General features: G+C 40.3%; 1 protein-coding gene across 1 annotated transcript in view; it reads right to left on the bottom strand.

Annotated features, from left to right (window-relative positions):
• LOC126456197 (dynein axonemal heavy chain 8-like) overlaps window positions 1-23669 on the bottom strand; it is a 503569-nt gene that overhangs the window by 228769 nt on the left and 251131 nt on the right. The window contains exons 25-26 of the mRNA XM_050091951.1: window positions 17018-17248; window positions 10391-10615 (exon numbers count right to left, since the gene is read on the bottom strand). Coding sequence (XP_049947908.1) covers window positions 10391-10615; window positions 17018-17248 — 456 coding nt within the window. The remainder of the gene's footprint in view (window positions 1-10390; window positions 10616-17017; window positions 17249-23669) is intronic.

Consider the following 23669-nt stretch of genomic DNA (forward strand, 5'->3'; position numbering starts at 1 on the left):
GTCGGTGTAATGTAGCACTGCTTTACTTCAACTAATTAAAATAATGCAGGCTGGTTTCACTTAGAAGAATGAACGGATAGCTCGGTCATCTAAATTCTAAAGATGGTTTCAGTAAAAAGAATGTGTATTTGGCTCAGCCGACAAAAAAAACTATTAATTGTTTTCAGTTGAAAAGAAAGAATGAATAATTCAGTCAATACTCAAAGCTACAACGGTGTCGAATGTTTTCATTCGGTTGCCCTCACGGACTAATTTCATTCGAAAAACAAATGAATAATAATACAACCCCACAGGAAAAACTACAACCGACTGACACGATTGTTTTCATTTTGTTGCTCCCACATACTGGTTGCATTCAAAAGAGCGAAATAGTAGTCTGACCAACTGAACGATTGTTTTTATGCAGTTGCTACCACAGACTGGTTTCACTCAAAAGAATGAATGACTAACTCAACCGATTTGTATAACTACAGCCGAATGAGTGGATTGTGTTCCAACAACTGAATCAGTTGATTGTTTTCATTCGGTTGTTCCCGTCACTACGTAGTAGGTATGCTGTAGCTTATTTTATTATATAAAGAGTACGCCAGGAAAGTACTGTATGTTGAGACCCTTGCTGTTCATATTGTCTGTTAAAGACCTGGCAGATAATGTTAACCTAAAACTTTTGCAGAGATATTATGTATAATGTAAAATTGTATGGAAAAAGCTCCACAAGTATACGTCATATCTTGATATGGTTTAAAATTAGTGCAAAGATTGGAGACTTGATGTAAATCTTCAGAAAAGGAAACTGAATACTTCGCAGAATGCAGAAACGTAGAATGACCACGACACCAATATCAATCAATCAATCAGTCAATCCACGCAAATATCTGAGTGTGACAATTTTAAAACCAACCAAAAATTGATATTTAATGCCACAAGTACGAAAATTCGTATTTGTCTACGTAAATACATACATTTTGATATACTTTATTTTTAAAGATGTACTTTTTATTCAGATCTCCTTGAATAAGATACTTCACCTACAAATAAAGTTGTCAACCATAGTCATGGTTCATGAGTAACTGAAAAGGCTGAAAAAGTATGTATGTAAAATCACTAAAACCCGGCGAATGAGTGAAAATATTCATATAGCAGACATTGTAAGTAGCCTGTTTATGTGTTTGTGTGTTGGCAGCGCTATAGACTATATTAAAATCTCTGACAGCGCTGTGCACCCTCTGTAAGAGACACTGTGACTGGTCGCACTTGCAGTTGGAATAGCCAGCTGTGATGGAAGTTTGAAGTGAATAGTCAGGAGAGATGGAGATTACAAGTTAATAATTAGCAGTGTTAGAGGTCTGAAGTATTAGCGCGAGTGGACGGTCTAGACGTGTGCCGTTAGGGAGATTTAATGTAAAATGATAATGAAATTACTGACGATTATCTAATTTTTCGAACTGGTTGTCACATGCCTATTAACAGTTAAGAGCCTACAGCAGTTAGAATCTTTTTATTTAGCTGTCTGTATTGATGCTTGCTGTATTGCTTTAGTTCGTGTAATGATGATTTTCTGTGAAGTAAGTGACTTATGAAATGTATGGGTTATTGTCAGGATTTCTTCTAATTCAGGGCCATTCTTTTGAGTTAATTTTAAAGCATTCAGATCGCGTTATCCTTGAATATTGTGGGCAATGAACGAATAGGAGAAGTTTCAGCTCCGTTTGTCAGGGCAAATTCTGTAGGTCAGTGTTGAAACGATAAAGACAAGCAAAGTGACAGAACGTCAGTTTCACTCAGGAGATTCAGAATTAAATAACGTAGAAGTTTCACCTCCTCAGTTATTGCAATTTAAGTAAAAAAAAAATAGATAAAGAAGTTTCAACATGGCCACTGAGGCTAGTTTCATTCTGTTGTTTCATTCAACTGAAAAAACCGACCGCACGAGAAAACAATGGACTGACCAATCGATTGTTAAAAACAGTCTATCGTCTCATCACTACCACTAAGAAATCCTCACCTCAGTCACAAGTTTCTTTTGATACCTCATAAGATCGTATTTTCATTAATAATTATACTGCGTTTAATGATTTTGGAAGTAAAGAAATACGGTATGAATGTGACTGCATTGATCTAAGATTTCAAGACGTGTTGTGAGAACAGCTAGGTTTCACGTGACCGATGTTCTCAGAATCCAAGCTGGTTGACCTCAAAATATGTTCAAAGAATCTACTTGTAGATAGATGCATGTGACCTGTGCTTTCTTCCGACTACAGGGCACAGTTTTTAGTTCGGTATCTACACCTTATCTGTAAGGTGAAAATACGCTGTAACTCAGACGTAAATTCTATACAGAATCTGTTAAGGATTTCCTTTGGGCCTGGCGCAAGGATTTCCTCAGGGCCTAAAGCTTTGTTCAGAGATTTCTGCTGTTTCTCAATACCACTGACACTAATAACTATATAACTAATCAGTTTCTTTGTCTCATCAATCGAAGTTATCTTTTTCGCACCCTGAAAACTGCACGCATGTGGCACTTTCCTATTAATTAAAGAATGTGATTCTGATCTAAGTAACATATTAAGCTACCTGTGTAACCAGTCGTTTATCAGTGGAATATTTCCTGAATGACTGAAATATGCTGAAGTTAAGCCACTGTTAAGAAGGGAGATAAAGAAATAGCATCAAATTTCCGTCCAATTTCACTGTTGCCAGCATTCTCAAAAATTTTCGAAAAAGTAATGTTCAGTCGGCTTTATAACCATCTTATCTCAAATAACATACTGTCAAAGTCACAGTTTGGATTTCTAAAAGGTTCTGATATTGAGAAGGCTATCTACACTTACAGTGAAAATGTGCTTAATTCATTAGACAAAAAATTGCAGGCAACTGGTATATTTTGTGATCTGTCAAAGGCATTTGACTATGTAAATCACAATATCCTTTTAAGTAAATTAGAATATTATAGTGTAACAGGAAATGCTGCAAAATGGTTCAAATCTTATATCTCTGGCAGGAAACAAAGGGTGTTATTAGGAAAGAGACATGTATCAAGCTATCAGGCATCATCCAACTGGGAACTAATTGCATGTGGGGTCCCACAAGGTTCCATTTTGGGGCTCTTACTTTTTCTTGTGTATATCAATGACCTTTCATCAGTAACATTACCAGATGCCAAGTTCGTTTTGTTTGCCGATGATACAAACATTGCAATGAATAGCAAATCAAGTGTAGTCTTAGAAAGATCAGCCAATAAAATATTTGTGGACATTAATCACTGGTTCCTAGCCAATTTTTTGTCATTAAACTTTGAAAAAACACACTACATGCAGTTCAGAACTTGTAAGGAGTGTCCCACAAGTATATGTCTAACATATGATGACAAGAAGATAGAAGAAGTGGACAGTGTTAAATTCTTGGGATTACAGCTTGATAATAAATTCAGCTGGGAGGAGCACACCACAGAACTGCTGAAGCTTCTTAACAAATCTCTGTTTGCAATGCGAATTTTGTCAGGCATAGGGGATATAAAAATGAAAAAGCTGGCATACTATGCTTACTTTTATTCCATAATATCATATGGGATTATTTTTTGTGGTAATTCATCAAGCCAAGCTAAAGTTTTCCGGGCACAAAAACGTGCAGTAAGAGTCATATGTGGTGTGAACTCAAGAACATCTTGCAGAAGCCTGTTTAGGGAACTAGGGGTTCTAACTACTGCTTTCCAATATATTTATTCCTTAATGAAATTTGTCATTAAAAACATATCACCTTTTCAAACCATCAGCTCAATTCATGGAATCAATACAAAAATAAGAATAATCTTCACAAGGATTTAAAGTCACTTAGTCTTGTACAAAAAGGTGTGCATTATTCAGGAACACACATTTTCAATAACTTGCCAGGAGCCATAAAAAGCTTAACAACCAATGAAATTCAGTTTAAGAGAAGCCTAAAGGATTTATTGGTGGCCAGCTCCTTCTACTCCATTGATGAATTTCTCAGTAAAACCAACTGATTTGTATATAAGTACAATACAACTTCTGCACAATTTCAGTGCAGTAATGTGTTCATTGAAAATTTGTGTGTGTGTGTGTAAGTACAATCTAACTTCTGCACCATTTCAGTGCAGTAATGTGTTCATTGTAAATAACTATTATAGTAGTTCTATTACATGTTTATTACCTTATAAATAAATAAACTTTTTTATTTTAAATTCAGTGCATTAGTATTTGTAAAATGACTCTTTCATATGGTGTTCATTAAAAAATGACTATCATTCCACTTGGGACCTGTGGAATGGTACATTAGCTTATTTGTTTTAGTTGTAAATGTTTGTCATGTATTGTTGTTTTTCTTCATGTTCCACATCCTGGAGGACCTCCTCACTACGGATCAATTGGAATGAAAGTAAATCTGATCTATCTAACAGTGTTACTGTAATCTCTTGAGTTAGTTTATCCTGCTGTTTGAGAATTCCATATGCTGTTCATAGTCAGTTTGACATTCCCCTTCGGCTAGCTTTTATCGTGCAGATACCTGCGTCTTTGGAGCAAAAGCTTATTCTGGAAGCCATCCCTTCCGTCTGGACAATACAATGGAACTTGGTTTCCCTCCCGTATCAACTTCTAGGTCCTTCTGTCTGTAGTCACGACTGCTGTCAGGCTGCTGCTCACAAGGGAACGAACTGTGTGAAAGAAAACGAAAATTTGCATTAAATGAACAAACACTTCACGGTTTTGATCAATTTTTCCATCTACATTTGTATTTGTTTTGGACGATTACGTGGAATATCCTTATATGTTTATAGAAAGAATTTTTACTCTGCAGCGGAGTGCACACTGGTCTGAAACTCTTTCACTGACTAAAACTGTGTGCTGGACCAGGATTCGAACCTGGGAACTTTTGCGGGAAAATGATCCACTGAATGAGCCAAAGCTGCGAGGGTGGGTCGTGATTCTTGTTGTATAAACACAGCAAAAAACGTTTTGCATCACCCTGGTTCCCAAAACTCCTGAAGATAGACGTTGACTGTGAGTATTGTATCACAGACACAGTCCCTTTGACTGTTCAGAGACGTCACTAAACCCGCCTAAAGATGTAAACAACCATGATTGAGCAGCGCCTGTTAGACGGAGGGGGTCCGACAGCTGATCAGTCCCAGTCATTCCACCAGGAAAGAGGTATGCGGCTCGTGTTGTCTGTAGTTCAACCACGCCTAGACGGTCAGTACCGCGGTTCGATCGCGTCCGCATTGTCACTTTGTGCCAGGAAGGCCACTCGACAAGGGAAGTGTCCAGGCGTCCCATACCGAACTAGAGCGATGTTGTTCGGACATGGAGGAGATACAGAGACACAGGAACTGTCGATGACATGCCTCACTCAGGCCGCCCTAGGGCTACTACTGCAGTGGATGACCGTTACCTGCGGATTATGGCTCGGAGGAACCCTGACAACACCACCATGTTCTATAATGCTTTTCGTGCAGCCACAGGACGTTGTTATGACTCAAACTGTGCGCAATAGGCTGCATGATGTGCATCTTCACTCCCGATGTCCATGGTGCTATGTCTGCGTAAGCAGAAGAAACTAACGATCAAAGTCCGAAAACAATTTATTGGACTGTTCAATTAACCAAAACAAATCCTCCAAGTATAACACCAACACAAAACAGTGATCCATCTTCGAATCACAACTACATACAAGAATAATATAGAAAACAACTGAAATAATTTCCTACTAGTCTCCGCCAGAGAGTTCTCCGATATACCAAGCCTAATCCAGAGATCAGCGAAAAGATCCAAGTCGGGCTGCCAGGGTGGCAGCTATGCATGTCTGCTGACGGTCGATGAACTGCCGATGTGCGGCGGAGCGCCGGCGGATGAGTACCTCGGAACTATTTTCCATCAAGAGGTTTGACGTGTGAAAATAGTTCCGGGATCTGCAGCGACCTCTTCCTTATGTTTATGTGGGCCGGTAGTTGCCCCTGGTGGCCGCTGGTGTCTTTGCTGTGGTGTTGTTGTTGTGGTTGTTGTTGTGGCTGTTCATCAATATTGCCTGTCGGTTGTGTAGTGCTTTGGTGTGCCTGCGAGGCGGGCAACCCGCGGCTGCAGGCTGTCGGTTTGGTTGCTGATACTCTAGGCGCCGCGATGTCTGGTGGAGAAGGCCACAGCACATGGCGAGGTCCATCTTTGCAACCACAACACCAGGCAGCACGGTACAAATGGGCCCCACAACATGCCGAATGGACCGCTCAGGACTGGCACCACGTTTTCTTCACCAATGAATGTCGCATATGCCTTCAACCAGACAATCGTCGGAGACGTGTTTGGAGGCAACCCAGTTAGCCTGAACGCCTTAGACACACTATGCAACGAGTGCAGCAATATGGAGGTTCCCTGCTGTTTTGGGGTGGCATTATATGGGGCCGATGTACGCCGCTGGTGGTTATGGAAGGCTCCGTAACGGTTTACAATACGTGAAAGCCATCCTCCGACCGATAGTGCAACCATATCAGCAGCATATTGGCGAGGCATTCGTCTTCATGGGCGACAATGCACATCTTGTGAATGACTTCCTTCAGGATAACGACATCACTTGACTAGAGTGGTCAGCATATTCTCCAGACATGAACCCTATCGAACATGCCTGGGATAGATTGAAAAGGGCTGTTTATGGACGACGTGACCAACCAACCAGTCTGAGGGATCCAAGCCGAATCGCCGTTGAGGAGCGGGACAATCTGGACGCCGCCTTAATGAACTTGTGGATAGTATGCCACGATGAATACAGGCATGCATCAATGGAAGAGGACGTGGTACTGGGTATCAGAGGTACCAGTGTGTAAAGCAGTCTGGACCACCAACTCTGAAGGTCACGCTGTATGGTGGTAGAGCATGGATTGTGTGGTTGTCATGAGCAATAAAAAGGGCGGAAATGATGCTTATGTTGATCTCTATTCCAATTATTTGTACAGGTTCAGGAACTCTCGGAACCGAGGTGATGGAAAACTTTTTTTGATGTGTGTATTTACTTATGGTTCAAAAACTGGAATTGATTCGCGAGAATCTGTATTCATCTGTGGTCATGCAGATACACATTTTCTGTACTTTCCATAAACCACTAAACTGGGGAAGTGCGAAAAATTGACCAAAAATTAAATTTTTCGATTTTGTTGCATTTAGTAGTAAAATTTATTGACAACTATTTCCCAAACTTTGATTCTCGAAATCGTATGGGAAATGTTGAAAAAGAAATGTAAGTTGTTCGATGTCTTGCGGCCATGCACCAGTCCCCTTCTGTCTATGGAACAACTATTTCTACACTGACAAGAAATGCATCCCTGTAATGAATGTTGTCTAGCCCACATTTAGGTTCCTGCAAATATTGACCTACTAAGGAAGTGTGTTTATGGTAAAACTCAAAACCGAAAATCCAAATGAGTCTCTGAATGCGCTCATCTGGAAACTTTGCTCCAAGACAACATTTTCATTATCTACAGTTGTAAAACTTGCAACATATGATGCTGTAATTGTATTTAATAATGGGAACACAGGGAGAGTGAAAACGTTTCAGCGTTTGGGCTTCAGGACTGGTGCATTCACTCTGACCATTCTTGAGGAAATTGACCGTCGTCGAGAGTCCAGAGTTGAAATTTCTGTTCAGGACCTAGCAGAGAAAATAAGACAAAGAAAGACAATTATAAGGGAAGTGTCGAGGACAAAGGGGATATTCAGTACGGTCTGGAAAATTCTGAGAAGCTACAGTTGAAGAAATATGCTTAATTTTTAAAGCCATTTTCCCGAAAACCACATTTTGTGACACTTCCGTACCTCTTTCTTGCGAAATGTGTGACAAATTCCTTCATATCTGATAGACACGTTTCTTACCGTACAACACCCACACCCACACACACCCACCCACCCACCCAGCCACCCAGCCACCCACCCACCCACCCACCCACCCACCCACCCACACACACACACCACACACACACACACACACACACACACACACACACACAGAGATAGAGAGAGAGATAGAGAGCGCTAAATTTTCAAATGTTTTGTTTATACCAATTCCTCCCAAAACGGTGTAAACTGTTATAAATGACTTTTCTTAAAAATATATTCAAAACTGCTTACGTACGAGTATATTAGTTTATGTAGACATTAAGTGTTTCATCTTTGGCATGATTGGTTTAACAGTTTATGAGTTTTGAAAACTGAATTAAAAATTACATTAATTATTACTATCCACCACATTAAATTTTACTTTTTTGTCTTTAATATTTTAGGCACAGTCTTTGATAACACGAGAGTTTGCGTTTCATGTATGTGCCCTCTTAAGACGAATGCCGGAACGATTTCTTTGAAAATGAGACGGCCGATTTCCGACCCAATAGTTGACTTATTCGAGCTTGTGCTCCATCGCTAACGACCACATCGTCTACGGGGCGTAATATCCGTTTCTTACTTCCTTTGTATTATGTGCATGTGTGCAACACTTCCTGTCGGAATAGAACTCTTCAGTAATATTTGTTGAAGCATATGTTCGTGATGTAATAAAGGCAATAATGGCAAAATGTTTTACAGTCGTGAAATGCAATCAGTGCGGGTCAAGCTTCGTTTAAAACTAAGGGGCTAAATGTCGTGGTAAAGGGTAATCCTATTTATAGATGTCTCTTGTACAATGCTGGAACTTTGCAGATGCATGCGGCGTATAGCGCGAATGTAGACACGATATCTGGGCAGCCTGATACAGATGTGTTTGTAGTGAACACGGTAGTCCGACATGAGTTAACCCACTTTGAAAATGGGATGATAATCAATGCAATATGTGTCTTCAACATTGCAGAGATGATGGTTCCGCACGCATAAACTTTCACAGTGCACAGCATAAGTGTTCGACAAGCGGACGTCACATCGTCACCCCAGAACCATACGGAGCGATCGACGATCTGCTGTGCATGAGATTGTTGCGATTCGAACCTTGGGTGTCAGGAACCCATTTATAAGCTTACAGGACAAAAAGTCAGTCACCCTATGGCGCAGGCACAGATGAATATTTATGCCTTTACAGATGACGCAGCGATAAAGTCACGTGCTGCCACTACGTGAGCATAAGGAAACAGCGATCAGTGAGACGTTTATGTTTCAAGCGAACATTGTACGTAAAACATGGGTAAATGTAAGGACGTGACAGAGTGTCAAAAAGGGGTAGTCGACTTTGGCCGTGTCGATGGTCAAAAGGTGTGTGAACTTGCTGGATTTGTCGGTGTTTCGTGGCGGACTGTTCAGTGTGTCTACAAGCGGTGATGTAAGGCACGTGACCACCACGAAACACGATTTCAGAATTGCGGTCGGAAAAAGATCCTGACTGGGAGACACCCGGAGACGCGTTTCAGGGCTTGTGAATCAAAATCTTTTCCAAACCCGACAGAAATTACTGCAAGCAGTGAATGTCCAAGCTCACCTATTAGCGAGCAAACATTGCGACGGAACTACATGCAATGAACGTTTGGAGCCGCTCACCTTGCAAGAGGTCATTGCTCACATTGGTACATAAAGCTGCGTGCCTTCAGTGAGCTAGAAACCGTCATATGAGGATAGCAGCTAACTGGCGGAATGTATTGTGGTCTGACGATCACGTTTCTGTCTATATTCAAATAACGCATGTCGTTGAGTGCACCGAAAGCCAAATGAAGCATTTCATCCTGAAGGTCAGGTCCAAGCCGTAGGTGGGTCTGAGATGTATTGCGTGTGCTTTTCTTATCATGAAGTGGGCCAGCTCATTGAGGTGACAACTAACATGAACCAGCATCTAGATTTAAACATTCTAATGATCAGGTCTTGGCTTTCAGTCAACATCTGTATGCTGACTTTGTAGTATCTGTATCCTCACTGTTACAACTCGATTGGCCTACAAAAATCACCTGACTTGAACCACATAGAAAAGCTGAGGGACATGTCGGAACAGCAGATGAAACGCCGACATCATCGCCGCAATTTGGTGGGACTGCGCTATCAAATCCTCAGCGAGTGGCTTAATCTGCATGCGATGTACCTATCCAAACTCGTGGACTCTCTTCCTAACCGAATCCAGGCGGTTATCAAGTGCAGGGGTGGACTTTACGGTATTAAACGCTGGTTGTAATGATTTTTCTAGGAGTGACTAATTTTTTGTCGGTGAGATTACTAGAAATATACAGAGAAAACTGCAGCGTGCAGGCTTCAGCAGCCAACAAGCGACACGTGACCCTTTGCCTCCCCATCATTTTTGGCCATTGAGTGTAAATTTACGAGCATAACGCCAAATTTCACAACCTGTCCCAACGAATCCATTAACAATGAGGGATAGTTTTCACTCTTTGTCCGAAATGCGACAGGAGAACTATTCATCTTACCTCGGCATTGATCCTGTCTTTGGGAAAGTTTTGCAGGTTAAACAGAAAGCGCGAGTCTGCCATGCACTTGAGGGATTCGGCCCAGGATGGTACGAGGAACTGCTTCTCCATGTCAGGCTTGACTGGGTCAAGCTTCTTTTGGAAGAGGATCAGCACGGCGTCCATGATGAGTGTGATGAGGTACGGAGGTTTGCCCAGCTTCCTCACCGTGGCGATGTCACCGGCCTGTCACATCAACACCAACATGTCGGCTTTCATGGGTTAAATAACAACAGTGAAAAGTGTGAAATAATGAACTGTTAAACAGATTTAAAAATTTAGTAACGTTTATGAAAGGACAAAGGAAAGGAGATTCCGACAGTCACGAAATAATATAAAAATATTATATCCGACATAAAAATTGTGCGATTTCACGGAGAGAACGTACACAAGATGAAAAGGCAGTTATAAAAGCTGTAGTGAGTTTAATTTATTTCTTAACACTAGTTTGAACTTCTGTAGTGTACTTTCATTAATATTGTTCACTTTGCACGGTTTGCTGGAAGAACGTCTTATGGGTACAGTGCAGCCACACTGACCCAAATGACAGTTTTCATTATTAGAGCTTTTCGCATTGATGCATGGGAGAATATATAAATTTTTATGCTACACTGATTCATGCGCAAAAAGCACCGTCTTCTGTAAGAACGTCTTACTTTGAAAAATACATCCTGCCACACTGATCCAAGTGAAAAACAACCTTTGGATAGTTATGGCATCAAGTTATGACTATGACTTAATGCAAAAGCTGAAGAGATCCAAGTCGAACACATCATTTTGAGTGTGGCTTATAGTCTGGAGTTCGTGTAACTTATTATATAAAAGTCAAAATAGGCGCAAAAGAAGAGGACAGACATCTGCACGTGTCAGGCATGGATGGACCTCGTGCAGGGCTGCCGAAGTATGAGTCTTTCATAGTTCGAGATATGACTGACACGTTCCTGGATTTTGAAAGCCTTTCAGATCACTACAAAGACTACCAAGCTGTTTTCGGAGGGGACGCAAAGATATCACAAACGCGAAAAATAACATTCTTATAGGGGTCAATCCTTATGCATTACAATGATTACTACACAGAAAAAAAGTATAAAGCGATTGACTTCAAATCTAATGAGACAGATTTGCAGGCATTTCTAATAAGCCTCCGAAACTACATACCTGCACACGCTAAAGTAGGAAAGATGTAAAAAAATTGGAAGACATAAAAAAATTCTTAAATTTGTTCCACTAGTTCATCATATGTTTTACATATCAATTCCGCATGTATGCAGGAGAGGAAGGGGTGATGAGGTCCAGGACGATGAAAACATGCTAGCTTCCGTAATGGGGGATGGTTAAGTTTGATTACCTCCTAGGCTCTTCAGTGCTTCGATGTAATGCAACTATAATTTCAGTATTTTTTTCTACCAAAGTGATACAATGATTTATTTAACAGAAACCAACCTTTTTGTATCTTCCAATAAAAATTTACAATAAAACATTTTTTAAATTTATTCTAACATATTAGTCAACATTTCATTAAAGATTAAACCATAAAAAATGACACGTTTCCTTAAAACAAAGACAAACGCGCTTCCCTAATTTTATCTAAATGATGTGAATGTCACTTGAATAAGTGTCGTTCTAATGTCGCCATTTGCATTAAAATACTGACCAATTTATTCTACTGCCAGATCTATGTTTGACTAATATCTGCCGTTGTTGTTGTTGTGGTCTTCAGTCCAGAGACTGGTTTGATGCAGCTCTCCATGCTACTCTATCCTGTGCAAGCTTCTTCATCTCCCAGTACCTACTGCAACCTACATCCTTCTGAATCTGTTTAGCGTATTCATCTCTTGGTCTCCATCCACGATTTTTACCCTCCTCGCTGCCCTCCAATACTAAATTGGCGATCCCTTGATGCCTCAGAATGTGCCCTACCAAGCGATCCCTTCTTCTAGTGAAGTTATGCCACAAACTCCTCTTCTCCCTAATTCTATTCAATAACTCCTCATTAGTTACGTGATCTACCCATCTAATCTTCAGCATTCTCCTATAGCACCACATTTCGAAAACTTCTATTCTCTTGTTGTCTAAACTATTTATTGTCCACGTTTCACCTCCATACATGGCTACACTCCATACTAATACATGCAGAAAAGACTTCCTGACACCTAAATCTATACTCGATGTTAACAAATTTCTCTTCTTCAGAAACGCCTTCCTTGCCATTGCCAGTCTACATTTTATATCCTCTCCCCAAATAGCAAAACTCATTCCTAATCTAATATCCTCAGCATCACCCGATTTAATTCGACTACATTCCATTATCCTCGTTTTGCTTTTGTTGATGTTCATCTTATATCCTCCTTTCAAGACACTGTCCATTCCATTCAGCTGCTCTTCCAGGTCCTTTGCTGTCTCTGACAGAATTACAACCTAATCGGCGAACCTCAAAGTTTTAATTTCTTCTCCATGGATTTTAATTCCTGCTCCAAATTTTTCTTTTGTTTCCTTTACTGCTTGCTCAATATACTGATTGAATAACATCGGGGATAGGCTACAACCTTTTTCACTCCCTTAACAACCACTGCTTCCCATTCATGCCCCTCGACTCTTATAACTGCCATCTGGTGTTTTGTACAAATTGTAAATAGCCGTTTGCCCCATGTATTTTACCCCTGCCACCTTCAGAATTTGAAAGAGAGTATACCAGTCAACATTGTCGAAAGCTTTCTCTAAGTCTACAAATGCTGCCATAAGCAGTCATATTTACAGTTGACAAACACGATGGAGGTACAATAAAATCAGTGTAGCGCATCGTCAATGTTTACAAATGCAGAAGACGATACTACAGAAAGTTAAGGGGTACTTATCACCACCATATATCGTCCTGTCGATAGGTACATCTCGTTTTATGTGAGGGTTGATGTCAGCAGTACACTAAATTCCAGATAACCTGGCTGATGATAAAATAAATACTTATACAAAGCGGATTTCGTCGACAATCTCTTGAAAATTACATTCTTATTATAACATACGATGCCTGCAGAGATGCATGTCAGCTCAACATAAACTTCTCGCATATTTTGACCGTTTATAGTTAGTCATATAGCACATTGTTTCGGAGGGTATAATTATTTATTAAATAACTTTTCTGATGTCTAGACCACATTTCCAAAATCACCTTAAACGTTTCGACATTCCGTCATTTTCAAAGGCTATAAAATACAACAGAAAACAGGTATCAGAAGATATGAAAATATGTTATATTTCATCACCGATTAGAGACAGAGCATTGTTTATACATATCCAAAGGTAGTCAAGATGTAGAAAAGCTCTTGCTGTAGCAAAAGTAGTGCAGTGGCATACAGGCAAATGTGTGCGACATTTCTGTTGCCTAGTTTGGAATCGTAGGGAGAGTTATTGAAACTGTTAACAAAATTTACAAAAATTTTAAGGATTGCTATTGCAAATGCTACATTCAGATGAAAACGCTACGGGCAAATAGGCTCAGAACAGATTAGCGAAAGCAGACAGTAAACTATTAGATGTAGAGTTTTGCTCTCTATGGCACAAACTATGTGCGGAAGAATAGGTTAAGGCAATATTTAGAAAGTCACGAGATGTTAGTCTGTAGAAAAACGGATAAAATGTCGTGGAGAGACAAAATCTCAAAAAATAATGTTGATAGGGAATGGGTGAACATAACTCTATCTTTACTGTTGTTGGAAGTCGGAAGATAACAGTAATTAACACATCTTGTAAAGAAGACCTCTCTTGCACGATATTACAGATAGAAAATTTTTGGCTATATCAGGTACTGGAAGAAGAAGAGCCATAGAAAAATGTTGGGTGTATCAGGCATTGTAAGAAGTAAACCACTTAACAAAACTAAGCCACCAATGAGAGCAAATATGCTCGTACGGCTTAAGGCCTCCGTCCACTACCAAACTTGTTTGTCAAATTCGCTCATTTCTACCCACGGGTTTATCATACAAACCCGTACACGTAGCAACAACTTTGAAACAGACGCTGTTCGCGTCGTCAAGTATTTTGAAACTAGTGGGAGTGGCTACCAATTGAGACAAAACATTTTTTTGCATTGAATTTAGCACTGTGTTTAAAGAAGAAAAAGAAAACAAGGAAGAGAGATCCAAGGAATCGTTGAAATTCAAGAATCTGCTAAAGGAAATATTACACACAGAATCTGATAATTATATCAACTTCCTCCGAATGGACAGTCATACTTTTAATAATCAAGTTACTTCGCTCTCACATTGAAAAACTAGACATACGTAAGATATGCGAAAATTTATTCTCATCTACTAAAAATGAGAGTTTATGAAAATGTCACAACGTGGAAACATATATATCGTCTATGGAAGAACCGGAGAGCTACGATTTTTAAAATTTTATTCAATCCCTGCTTGTATGTTGTGCGTAGAACACTAATTTTCTTCTTAACCCCCTCCCACGTAATATATGACTGGGAAAACGCAACACCTCTACCATTTTGGTAACTGCCAGTGATATTTTGCTTCTATCCTTGACCGTAGTTTCCACAGTTTTGGAAACTTACGATATAATAAGACAAACTGTAGTAAAACATTTGTTTGCTAAATATCCGCGGCGAGACATCAGCACAATGTCCGCCATCTTGTCAAATCTATCGTCAATAAAAGTTCTCTCAAACACGTCAAACAGCCCTGCTTACGGTCAGATGTCTGACAAACCTGTAAAATTTGACAAATTGTTTGGTCGTGTATGGGAGCCAGTAAAGTGCACCGTGTTAGCGTACGAGATAGGAAGGTGTGCTACGCCCTACAAAATACGAGTACAGACGACGTGTGATCAAAAGCAACGGGAATTTTTGTTTTTCTGAAAGAATCTTTATTTAGTCATCAACATCAACTTTTTCCGCTTCAAAATAATCCCCCTCAGATATAACACATTTATGCCAGCGCTTTTTCAATCTTGGAAGCACTTCTGCAACTCAGTTTTCATTATGGTGTTCAGGTCCTTCAGCAGTTCTGTTTTTTCTCATCGGTGGTTGCAAAACGACGTCCTATCACGGTTCTCTTCAGCCTCGGGAATAGAAGAAGTCGCAGGGGAACAGGTCCGGCGAATACGGTGGGTCAGGCATTATATCAGTTTTGTTTTTTGCCAACAAAAAACGAACAAGCGTTGAGGTGTGAGCGGTAGCAAATGTCGTGTTGCAATTTCCACGAGTCGTTTTGCCACAATTCTGGTCGTTTTCTTCGAACTCTCTCATGCAACGGCGCGTAACTTCCAAGTAGTATTCCTTATTGACCGTACTGCCATAAGCCAGGAACTCATGTTGCCTGTTCGATATTGCAATCGAAGAAACAGTGAGAAGAACCTTCATATGTTATTAAAATCGTCGAATTTTTCTTGGTCCTGGCTCTTCAGGCAGTTTCCATTGGCATGATTGGGCCTTGGTTTCGACGTCATACCCGTATACCCATGCTTCGTCAGCTGTTATAACCTTCTTTAGAAGATCTGGATGGTTGTCGACTTCATTGACCAATTTATGAGCGACGTAATTTTTGGTCGAAATTTAACAATTTCTGGACAAACTTCGCTGCTCCACGTATCATGCTTTCGCGAAGCAGAAAAAAATTGCTTGGCTTGAGCCTAAGGATATGCCGACATCATCAGCAACCTCTCTGACGGTGATACGGCGATTTTCCAGTGCCATTTTCTTTACTTCTTCCACATAGTCGTCAGTAACTGATGTGCTAGGGTGTCCAGGGCAGTCACAGCCTTCACTGTCTTCTCGATCCTCTATGAAACGTTTATACAACTCGTATATTCTTGTCTTCCGCATAGTAGATTCACCAAAAGCCATAGTCAACAAGCCGGCCGGAGTGGCCGAGCGGTTCTAGGCGCTACAGTTTGGAACTGCGCGACCGCTACGGTCGCAGGTTCGAATCCTGCCTCGGGCATGGATGTGTGTGACGTCCTTAGGTTAGTTAGGTTTTAGTAGTTCTAAGTTCTAGGGGACTGATGACCTCAGCAGTTAAGTCCCATAGTGCTTAGAGCCATTTGAACCATAGTCAACATTTCGAATGCGTTACTGTAGTTTATTTTTCAAGCAAAATTTAATGCAGATTCTTTGATTCATCTTTTTCGAAAATAAAAATTCTCCAAGCACTCGAAAATACGTATAACCTTGTCGACTGTCACCAATAAACTAAATATTCAAAATAGCTGAAAATGCAAACTTACAACAAGAACATGTGTACCAACAAGCTAAAAAAAATTTGAAAATTGGATGTATAAATCCCGCGAAATTAAGAAATTCCCTTTGCTTTTTGATCACACTTCGTATACTAGAGTTACAGTGACTGTTCTAATATACACCACAACCGAAGTGTGGCTGTTTGGCGGCTATCCATGTTTCTATATGTCTGCCTCAGAGACGCAAAACTTATACAGCTAAATACGAATACACACAAAAAATATTAACTGAATATACTAGCCCACCGCCTACACCTTTACGTATGCAATCTTTCTATATATGTAGATACCCAACCAAGACTGTTAATTATTATAGTAAACAAATACACCGTTAATGATACTCACCTTAATGGTGAGCAGAGCTGCCTCGGCTGCCTCCAGCGCAGGCATGGCTGCTACTAGTTTCTTGTCGGCCTCTGCCTTGTCCACGGCGATGACGTCGACGAGCGCCTGAGCGCGGTCCTTCACTACCTGCACCTCCGCTTTGACCACCTCCGCAGCCTCTGCGGACGCTGTCACTACGACCAGCACCTCTTCGGCGCGTGCCGACGCCTTCTTGATCTCCACCTCCATCACCTGCGCAGCACGATGCATTGTGTGAACTGGGGCTAATATGTGATTCTTTGGTGGTGGTCGGACGCTCTTAAGCACGCTGTACAAATATTTGTCACCCCCATGAATCGAGCCCACTGGTCACTTTGGATTGCTGTAGCCAATGCAGAAGTGGTACCAGGTGGACACGTGAGGCTTCACTGCTGACGTAGATCATGGCAAAGAAGTGCTACGCATATACGGATCGACTGTATGGGATCAGCACAGTAAGATGGGTCGATGTGGAGATCTGAAACAAAGCTAGAAAGGAACCATCGTGTTTGGATGTGTCTGCTGCCAGAGCTATTATGTATGGATGTGCCCATGGTTAGAGCTATTGTGTTTGGACGTGGCCATAGGCAGAGCTATTCTGTTTGGAGGTCCCGTGGCCAGAGCTCTTGAATCTGGATCTGTCCATGGCCCGAGTTGACGTGTTTGTGTCCATGGCCAAAGCTATCGTGTTTGGGTGTGTCCATAGCCAGAGCTATTGCGTTTGGACGTGCCCAATGCCAGAGCTATCGTGTTTGGATGTGTCCATGCCAGAGCTCTCCTGTTTGGATGTGACCATAGGCAAAGCGATCGTGTTGGACTTTTCCATGGCCATTGCTATTGTGTTTGGACGAGCCCATAGCCAGACCTATCGAGTGTGGACGTGTACATGGTCAAAGCTATCGTGTTTGGACTTGTGCATGGATCACAGCTATCATGTTTGGAGCTGTCCATGGCTAGAGCTATCGAGTTTGGACATGCCTATGGCTAGAGTTACCGTGTTTGGACGCTGGTTAGAGTTATCGTGTTTGGATGTGCCATGGCGATATTATGAATACAGTTGCTTGATATGTCAGTGTATCAACGCATGTAGGGATAATAAAGAGACCCTCAACCAACAGGGATGAGATTTGATAGGAATTGTTGCTGTCAGTAAATACAGTCCAGTTGTGACCACTTTCTGAGCGGGTATTCGAAAGGAACTCTTTTATTGGACATTTGGAGTCGGGTAGCTCGTACAAGGCCATTGCTCACAGTGATTCATAAAGATGCATCTCTTCAATGTGACAAACAACACAATTTGGACAGTAACTCACCGGAGGTCTAGCGAGTCGCGATTTTGCCTCTTTTAAAATAGTACGTGCGTCGACGGACCACGAGGCGTTTAACCTGCACTGTGTAGAATTTGTACCCGTAGTTCAGGTCAGACTTGGCTTTATGATGGTTTGTGGGGTTTTTAGTATCTGAATTGGGCTCATTTGTTTAGGTTACCATGAATAAGAACAAGGATATTTATTTCAGCATTCTCGGTGACCAAGTGGTCCCCTTTCTTCTACATCCTCATGGTAAGTAAGCTGTAGACATTCCCATCTTTCAAGATGGTAGCTATGTTAACAGGGTAGCACGCAAACGTATATAAATTTCGGAGTTCGGTGTGGGTAACAGAACTTAACAGATCCTTAATTCAGAAGGGTACAGAAAACAGACTACAACTGGTTCGAAGGCTAACTAAATTTGAATGTTTCTGGATCAGGAAAAGTTGTCAGTTAAGGGTGGATGTAATGGATTTGGGCTCAAAAAATCGGTTTTTCATGAATATTAGTTTCCTAATCTACAGAGATTAATCTATTTTTTGCATAAATTTTATCTTGATGTCAAAATCTAAAATGCTTTTAAGATATTAAACTCAGCACTCGCAGCCGCTTTCATCTTTTCAGACATTTGGGAAATGGTAGTGGGGACTCTTCTTTTTTTCAAAGCTGTTATAGATAATAAACCATAAAATACTCCAATACGAAAGTTAGAATGCGATGGCCACACCCAAAAGACGCTTAATGATATGTTTCGTCAGTTGCTGAAAGAGTAGAAATGTGGAACGCCTGAGGATGGAGAAGAACAAGGAGGAACTATTAAAGAAATTGATTCTCTTCAGTCACATTTTGGGAGAGCTAGAAGGAAAAATACAAACAATTTAGAGGCAATGAAGCGTCCACTGTGGGCAGTTTACTTTTGCATGTTATTCACCGACCAAAGACCGATGCATAAACTGTGCACAAAAGACTATTGCTGCAAGTAGTAAAGGAAATCTGTTCACATAAACACTCACTGTCAGAACCTGTGATAAATGCAATGAAGCACGTAATCAGACATCTTGCAAACTCTGATTTGTTGAGGAGTGTCTTCATGGCAAAATACAAAATGCGAATGAAAGCCGTAGGTAATTTTAATATGGATTAGGTGTTCAAAAAGGACATACTGTGGACATTATGTACTAAAAACAGGTGTCTGTGATGAATTTTTATGTTTTAACTAGAGAAATAATGGCAGAATTGAAGTGCAGGGGAGAGTTGGTGTAAATCCAGGTGTGTTTACTACAAAAAAGGCATGTTACACCATCGATGAGAGCAGGGTCAAGAAAGCTGGCAGATCACTGTCTTAGCAAAAATACAGGCCCGGCAAATTCGAAGGGGAAAGAAGAAAAAGTTGGAGGATGAGGAACATCAGTATGTAGGATTTTAAAATTGAGATAGGTTTATTACATATAGAAATATAAGAAGAAAATCTTTCAATCGCACTTTCTCCGTTTTACATTTTTTGCAATATTAGAAGCCTTTTCTCAAAAACTATATGCGCTAATGCTATGAAATATTCAGGAGTTATTTGAAACATGTTGTTGTCTCATTGGAAGTAAAAAATATAAAATCCTTCTATTTCATTTTGATTTATAGGATTATACGTAGGAAAAAACTTAATTTTGAATATGTAAAATTCAGAACTCTTCAAATAATAAAATTTTTAATATTTCAATGATTGTAGTTCAGTCGTGTTATAAACTTCTTAGGAACCTACAGTAAATTTTTTAAATTCGTTACACCACTAGAATCCGAGTCACGGCTTTTTATAAAAAGACAATAAAAAATTAAAAATCCATGTTTTCGGCAAAATATTAATCCTGGGTCTTTTACTGTAATTTTCCATTAAAATACAGCTCTTTTTATTTACACAGCAAAATTTCGGATCTGCACGTTCATAACTGTGGCTGTAATGATTTTTTTAAATAAATGTTTACATTGTCGGCTACATCCCATTTTACGTCCCTTATGGCAGGGCATGGAACGTGTGGAATTGTAAGAATGAGGGGTTCTGTAGGGAGACGATTATTGAGATGTTCGAAGAACTTGGGGCATAGAGCAACTTGATTCATTGCTGGGAGGTACATGCAGGGGATACGTACAGAAGTGGAAGGTGAGGCGGAGTAGAGTACATGGTACTCAACGACTTTTATTGACTAATGAGTTGTAAAATGCACAGGTTGGAAATCATACTGTTCACTGCCAGGCCCAGCCGAATCACTGCCACAGCCACGTTCTTGTTGAAGGATGTTGTCACGTATATTGATCTAACAAGGGGAGGCCGCCAATTGTGAAATTCAGATTCGATTCATACTGCGCATAATAAAAGCTCATGGCCAGAGGTGTAATGTGGCAAAGCACCAAGATGCACTTCTCAGCCGTTGTCGAGAAAATCGACAGTTAAACGAAACCGTTGCAGTGAAATACTCTCTACGATTAATAATTTTCTACAGCGTCGTGGCGCAGCGGTAAGCGCTCGGGTTCGTAATCCGAAGGTCGCCGGATCGAATTTCGCGCCATGCAAACTTTTTTTTTAGTATTTGTTTTTTTTTTTTCAAATATATATATATATATAATTCCAGGCAATCAGTTGCAACAATTATGCATATAATAAGTTGTTGAAAGTCGTTTGTCGTGGAAAAACTGGCGACTTCGAACATCATTATGTTTTCCGCAAACAAAGTTGTATTTCACAAATGATATTAATTATCTTCATAATGTTATCCACGTATAGTTAACGGAAGACGTAGAAACGATATTCCGAAACGAATACGTATAGCGTAAGTCAAACGTTCGAATTAGAATAGAGACACCACGAACACAAATTTGCTGTGGCAGGTATGAAATATAAACTCCGTTACTCGCTCGTTACACTTGAAGGACAGATGTTGAATGGGCCGAAACGAGCCGCCGCATAACAGCATAGTTGCGTGCTAACTTCGAAAGAAGGTAGATGCGGTCCCTAGCGCAACTTATAACATCGTCGAAAATCAGTGCGGACGGGAGAGCTTTGGTACACCCTGTTAAAAAAAAAGGGAAAAATGGAGGCGGTACAATTGGAGAGCGATCCGCCTTCACCAACATGCATAAGCAATTCATTAATAGTATATATATATATATATATATATTTGAATTACAAAAAACTAATAAAAAAAAAGTTGCATGGCGCGAGATTCGATCCGGCGACCTTCGGATTACGAACGCGAGCGCTTACCGCTGCGCCACGACGCTGTAGAAAATTATTAATCGTAGAGAGTATTTCACTGCAACGGTTTCGTTTAACTGTCGATTTTCTCGACAACGGCTGAGAAGTGCATCTTGCTGCTTTGCCACATTACACCTCTGGCCATGAGCTTTTATTATGCGCAGTATGAATCGAATCTGAATTTCACAATTGGCGGCCTCCCCTTGTTAAGTGTTAACCTTTTACTAATCTCGCTTGCACGGTCTGGGAGTATCATCGCTAATTACGGACTCACCAATCTTAATTTCAGTTCTCGGTGTCAAGGTTTATATAGGAAAGAAAGATGCTTTTCAAAGAAAAGCTATTAGTTAGTGAATAAATAAATACATGAGCGTAAAATATCCAAAAAGGGATGAGATAGAAATATTTCCTGAAAGATGCACACAAAAAAAGTATGAAGGAGGTTGCGAGGATAGTATCAGGCTAAAGGAAGCAGAAGAGTTTAAAAAGTGTAGTAGGCTGGGATCTCTAAAGCTATGGTCCAATAGAGAGAATGTAGAGTAGATATTGACGAAGAAATATGCCAGAGATAGGGAAGATGATACAGGATAGTGCAGCGAGGAAGAATATTCAGGTACTGTCATCGATAAGTAGTAGCTTTTACTTATGATGCAAATAACGTACTGTTCACTGAGTTGAATTGTAATGAGGAAGAAGCAGTATTTGAAGAATTATAGGCTACAATGATTGTTAAACATGTTGAAGTTTTTGATTGGCAAAGAGACTAGGACAACTGAACCCAAGGCTTAGAGAAGTAAACATTCGGTGAACAATGGAGTCGACGAACTGGACCAAAAATAAAAATCTGAGCTGTTAGAAGAAGTATGTGGAAACCGTGAATCATCCTACAATATCTGTAGAAGACAAAAGTATTGAAAGTCCTGGAAGTTACAAGATCTTTATAAAATCATATGTAATCTTTCATGACTGTAAACAGCATAAAATCGGCCTCACAGTAACTCACAACCGGGTATTAAAGAAACAGCGTGACGACTGACCTTACAGTCAGTTAAACAGAACACATGCACATAAAGGAACTTCAAAGAATACAAGCAACACAGCATCAGTAAGATAATCTGTTTCGGGTGTTAGCAGAAAATGAGTCGTCGTTTCTAGATAATCTTGATTCGGTGAAAGATTTTGAGTGTCACAAAGAAGTAAGAAAACTTGAGGCTATCAATGTGAAGCACTAACCAAAAGCTGTGTCATCCAGCATGCAAAAAAGAATGAAAGTTAAAGAATTTTAAACTGCGGGCGGGTTGTGGAGAGGGGGGGGGGGGGGGTTAGTTCATCTGATAGGATTAGCAGCACTATCGTGTATTCGGTCTCAAAGTGATTGTATACAGAGATGTATTGTCGTTGGAAGATGATTTTAAAATGCAAGAAGACTTGGACAACATTTCCACTCGGTGAAAGGAAGCTCACTCTAAATGTGGAAAAATGTGACGTAATGCACTTAACGAAGGGAAAGAACTCAACAGTGTGCAATTGCACGATGAGTGGTGAACATTTGAGTCTGTCACACAGTTTAATTGTGTGGGGTAACACTAAGAAGCTACATGAAACGGAACTTATACGTAAAATTTGTTGGAAATTTCTGGGAAAAAGTAGTGCACTTGTAAATGAAATCCCATACAAGACACTAGCTCAGCTGTTTCAGAGTTTGGAGTTCTTATCAAGTATGCAAGAATGCGGGCATCGAACTAATTGAAACAAGCGCTGCTGAGATCGTATTAAGTCGCTATACTCCATGCGGAAGTATAGCAGAGATGCTGGGTGAACTTAAGTGTAAGCAAAGGCGATGTTTTTCTCGCAAAGCCCTGTCATATAAATTTACAGAATCGGTATTCGATAGACTGTACCAAATTTCTGCTGACTACATCGAATATCTCAGGCAGGGATTTTGAGTGTACCAAAGGGGGTGATGTTAGAGCATGTATCGAGTTATATAGCCCATTTTCCCTCTTCCTCATAACGCGAATTCAATAGAAAACAAATAATTTGGTGCAATGTAACTTTTGCCAGCCACTGCGCGGCTTTC

Source organism: Schistocerca serialis, chromosome 2 (genome assembly GCF_023864345.2).
Source record: "Schistocerca serialis cubense isolate TAMUIC-IGC-003099 chromosome 2, iqSchSeri2.2, whole genome shotgun sequence".
Taxonomy (NCBI): domain Eukaryota; kingdom Metazoa; phylum Arthropoda; class Insecta; order Orthoptera; family Acrididae; genus Schistocerca; species Schistocerca serialis.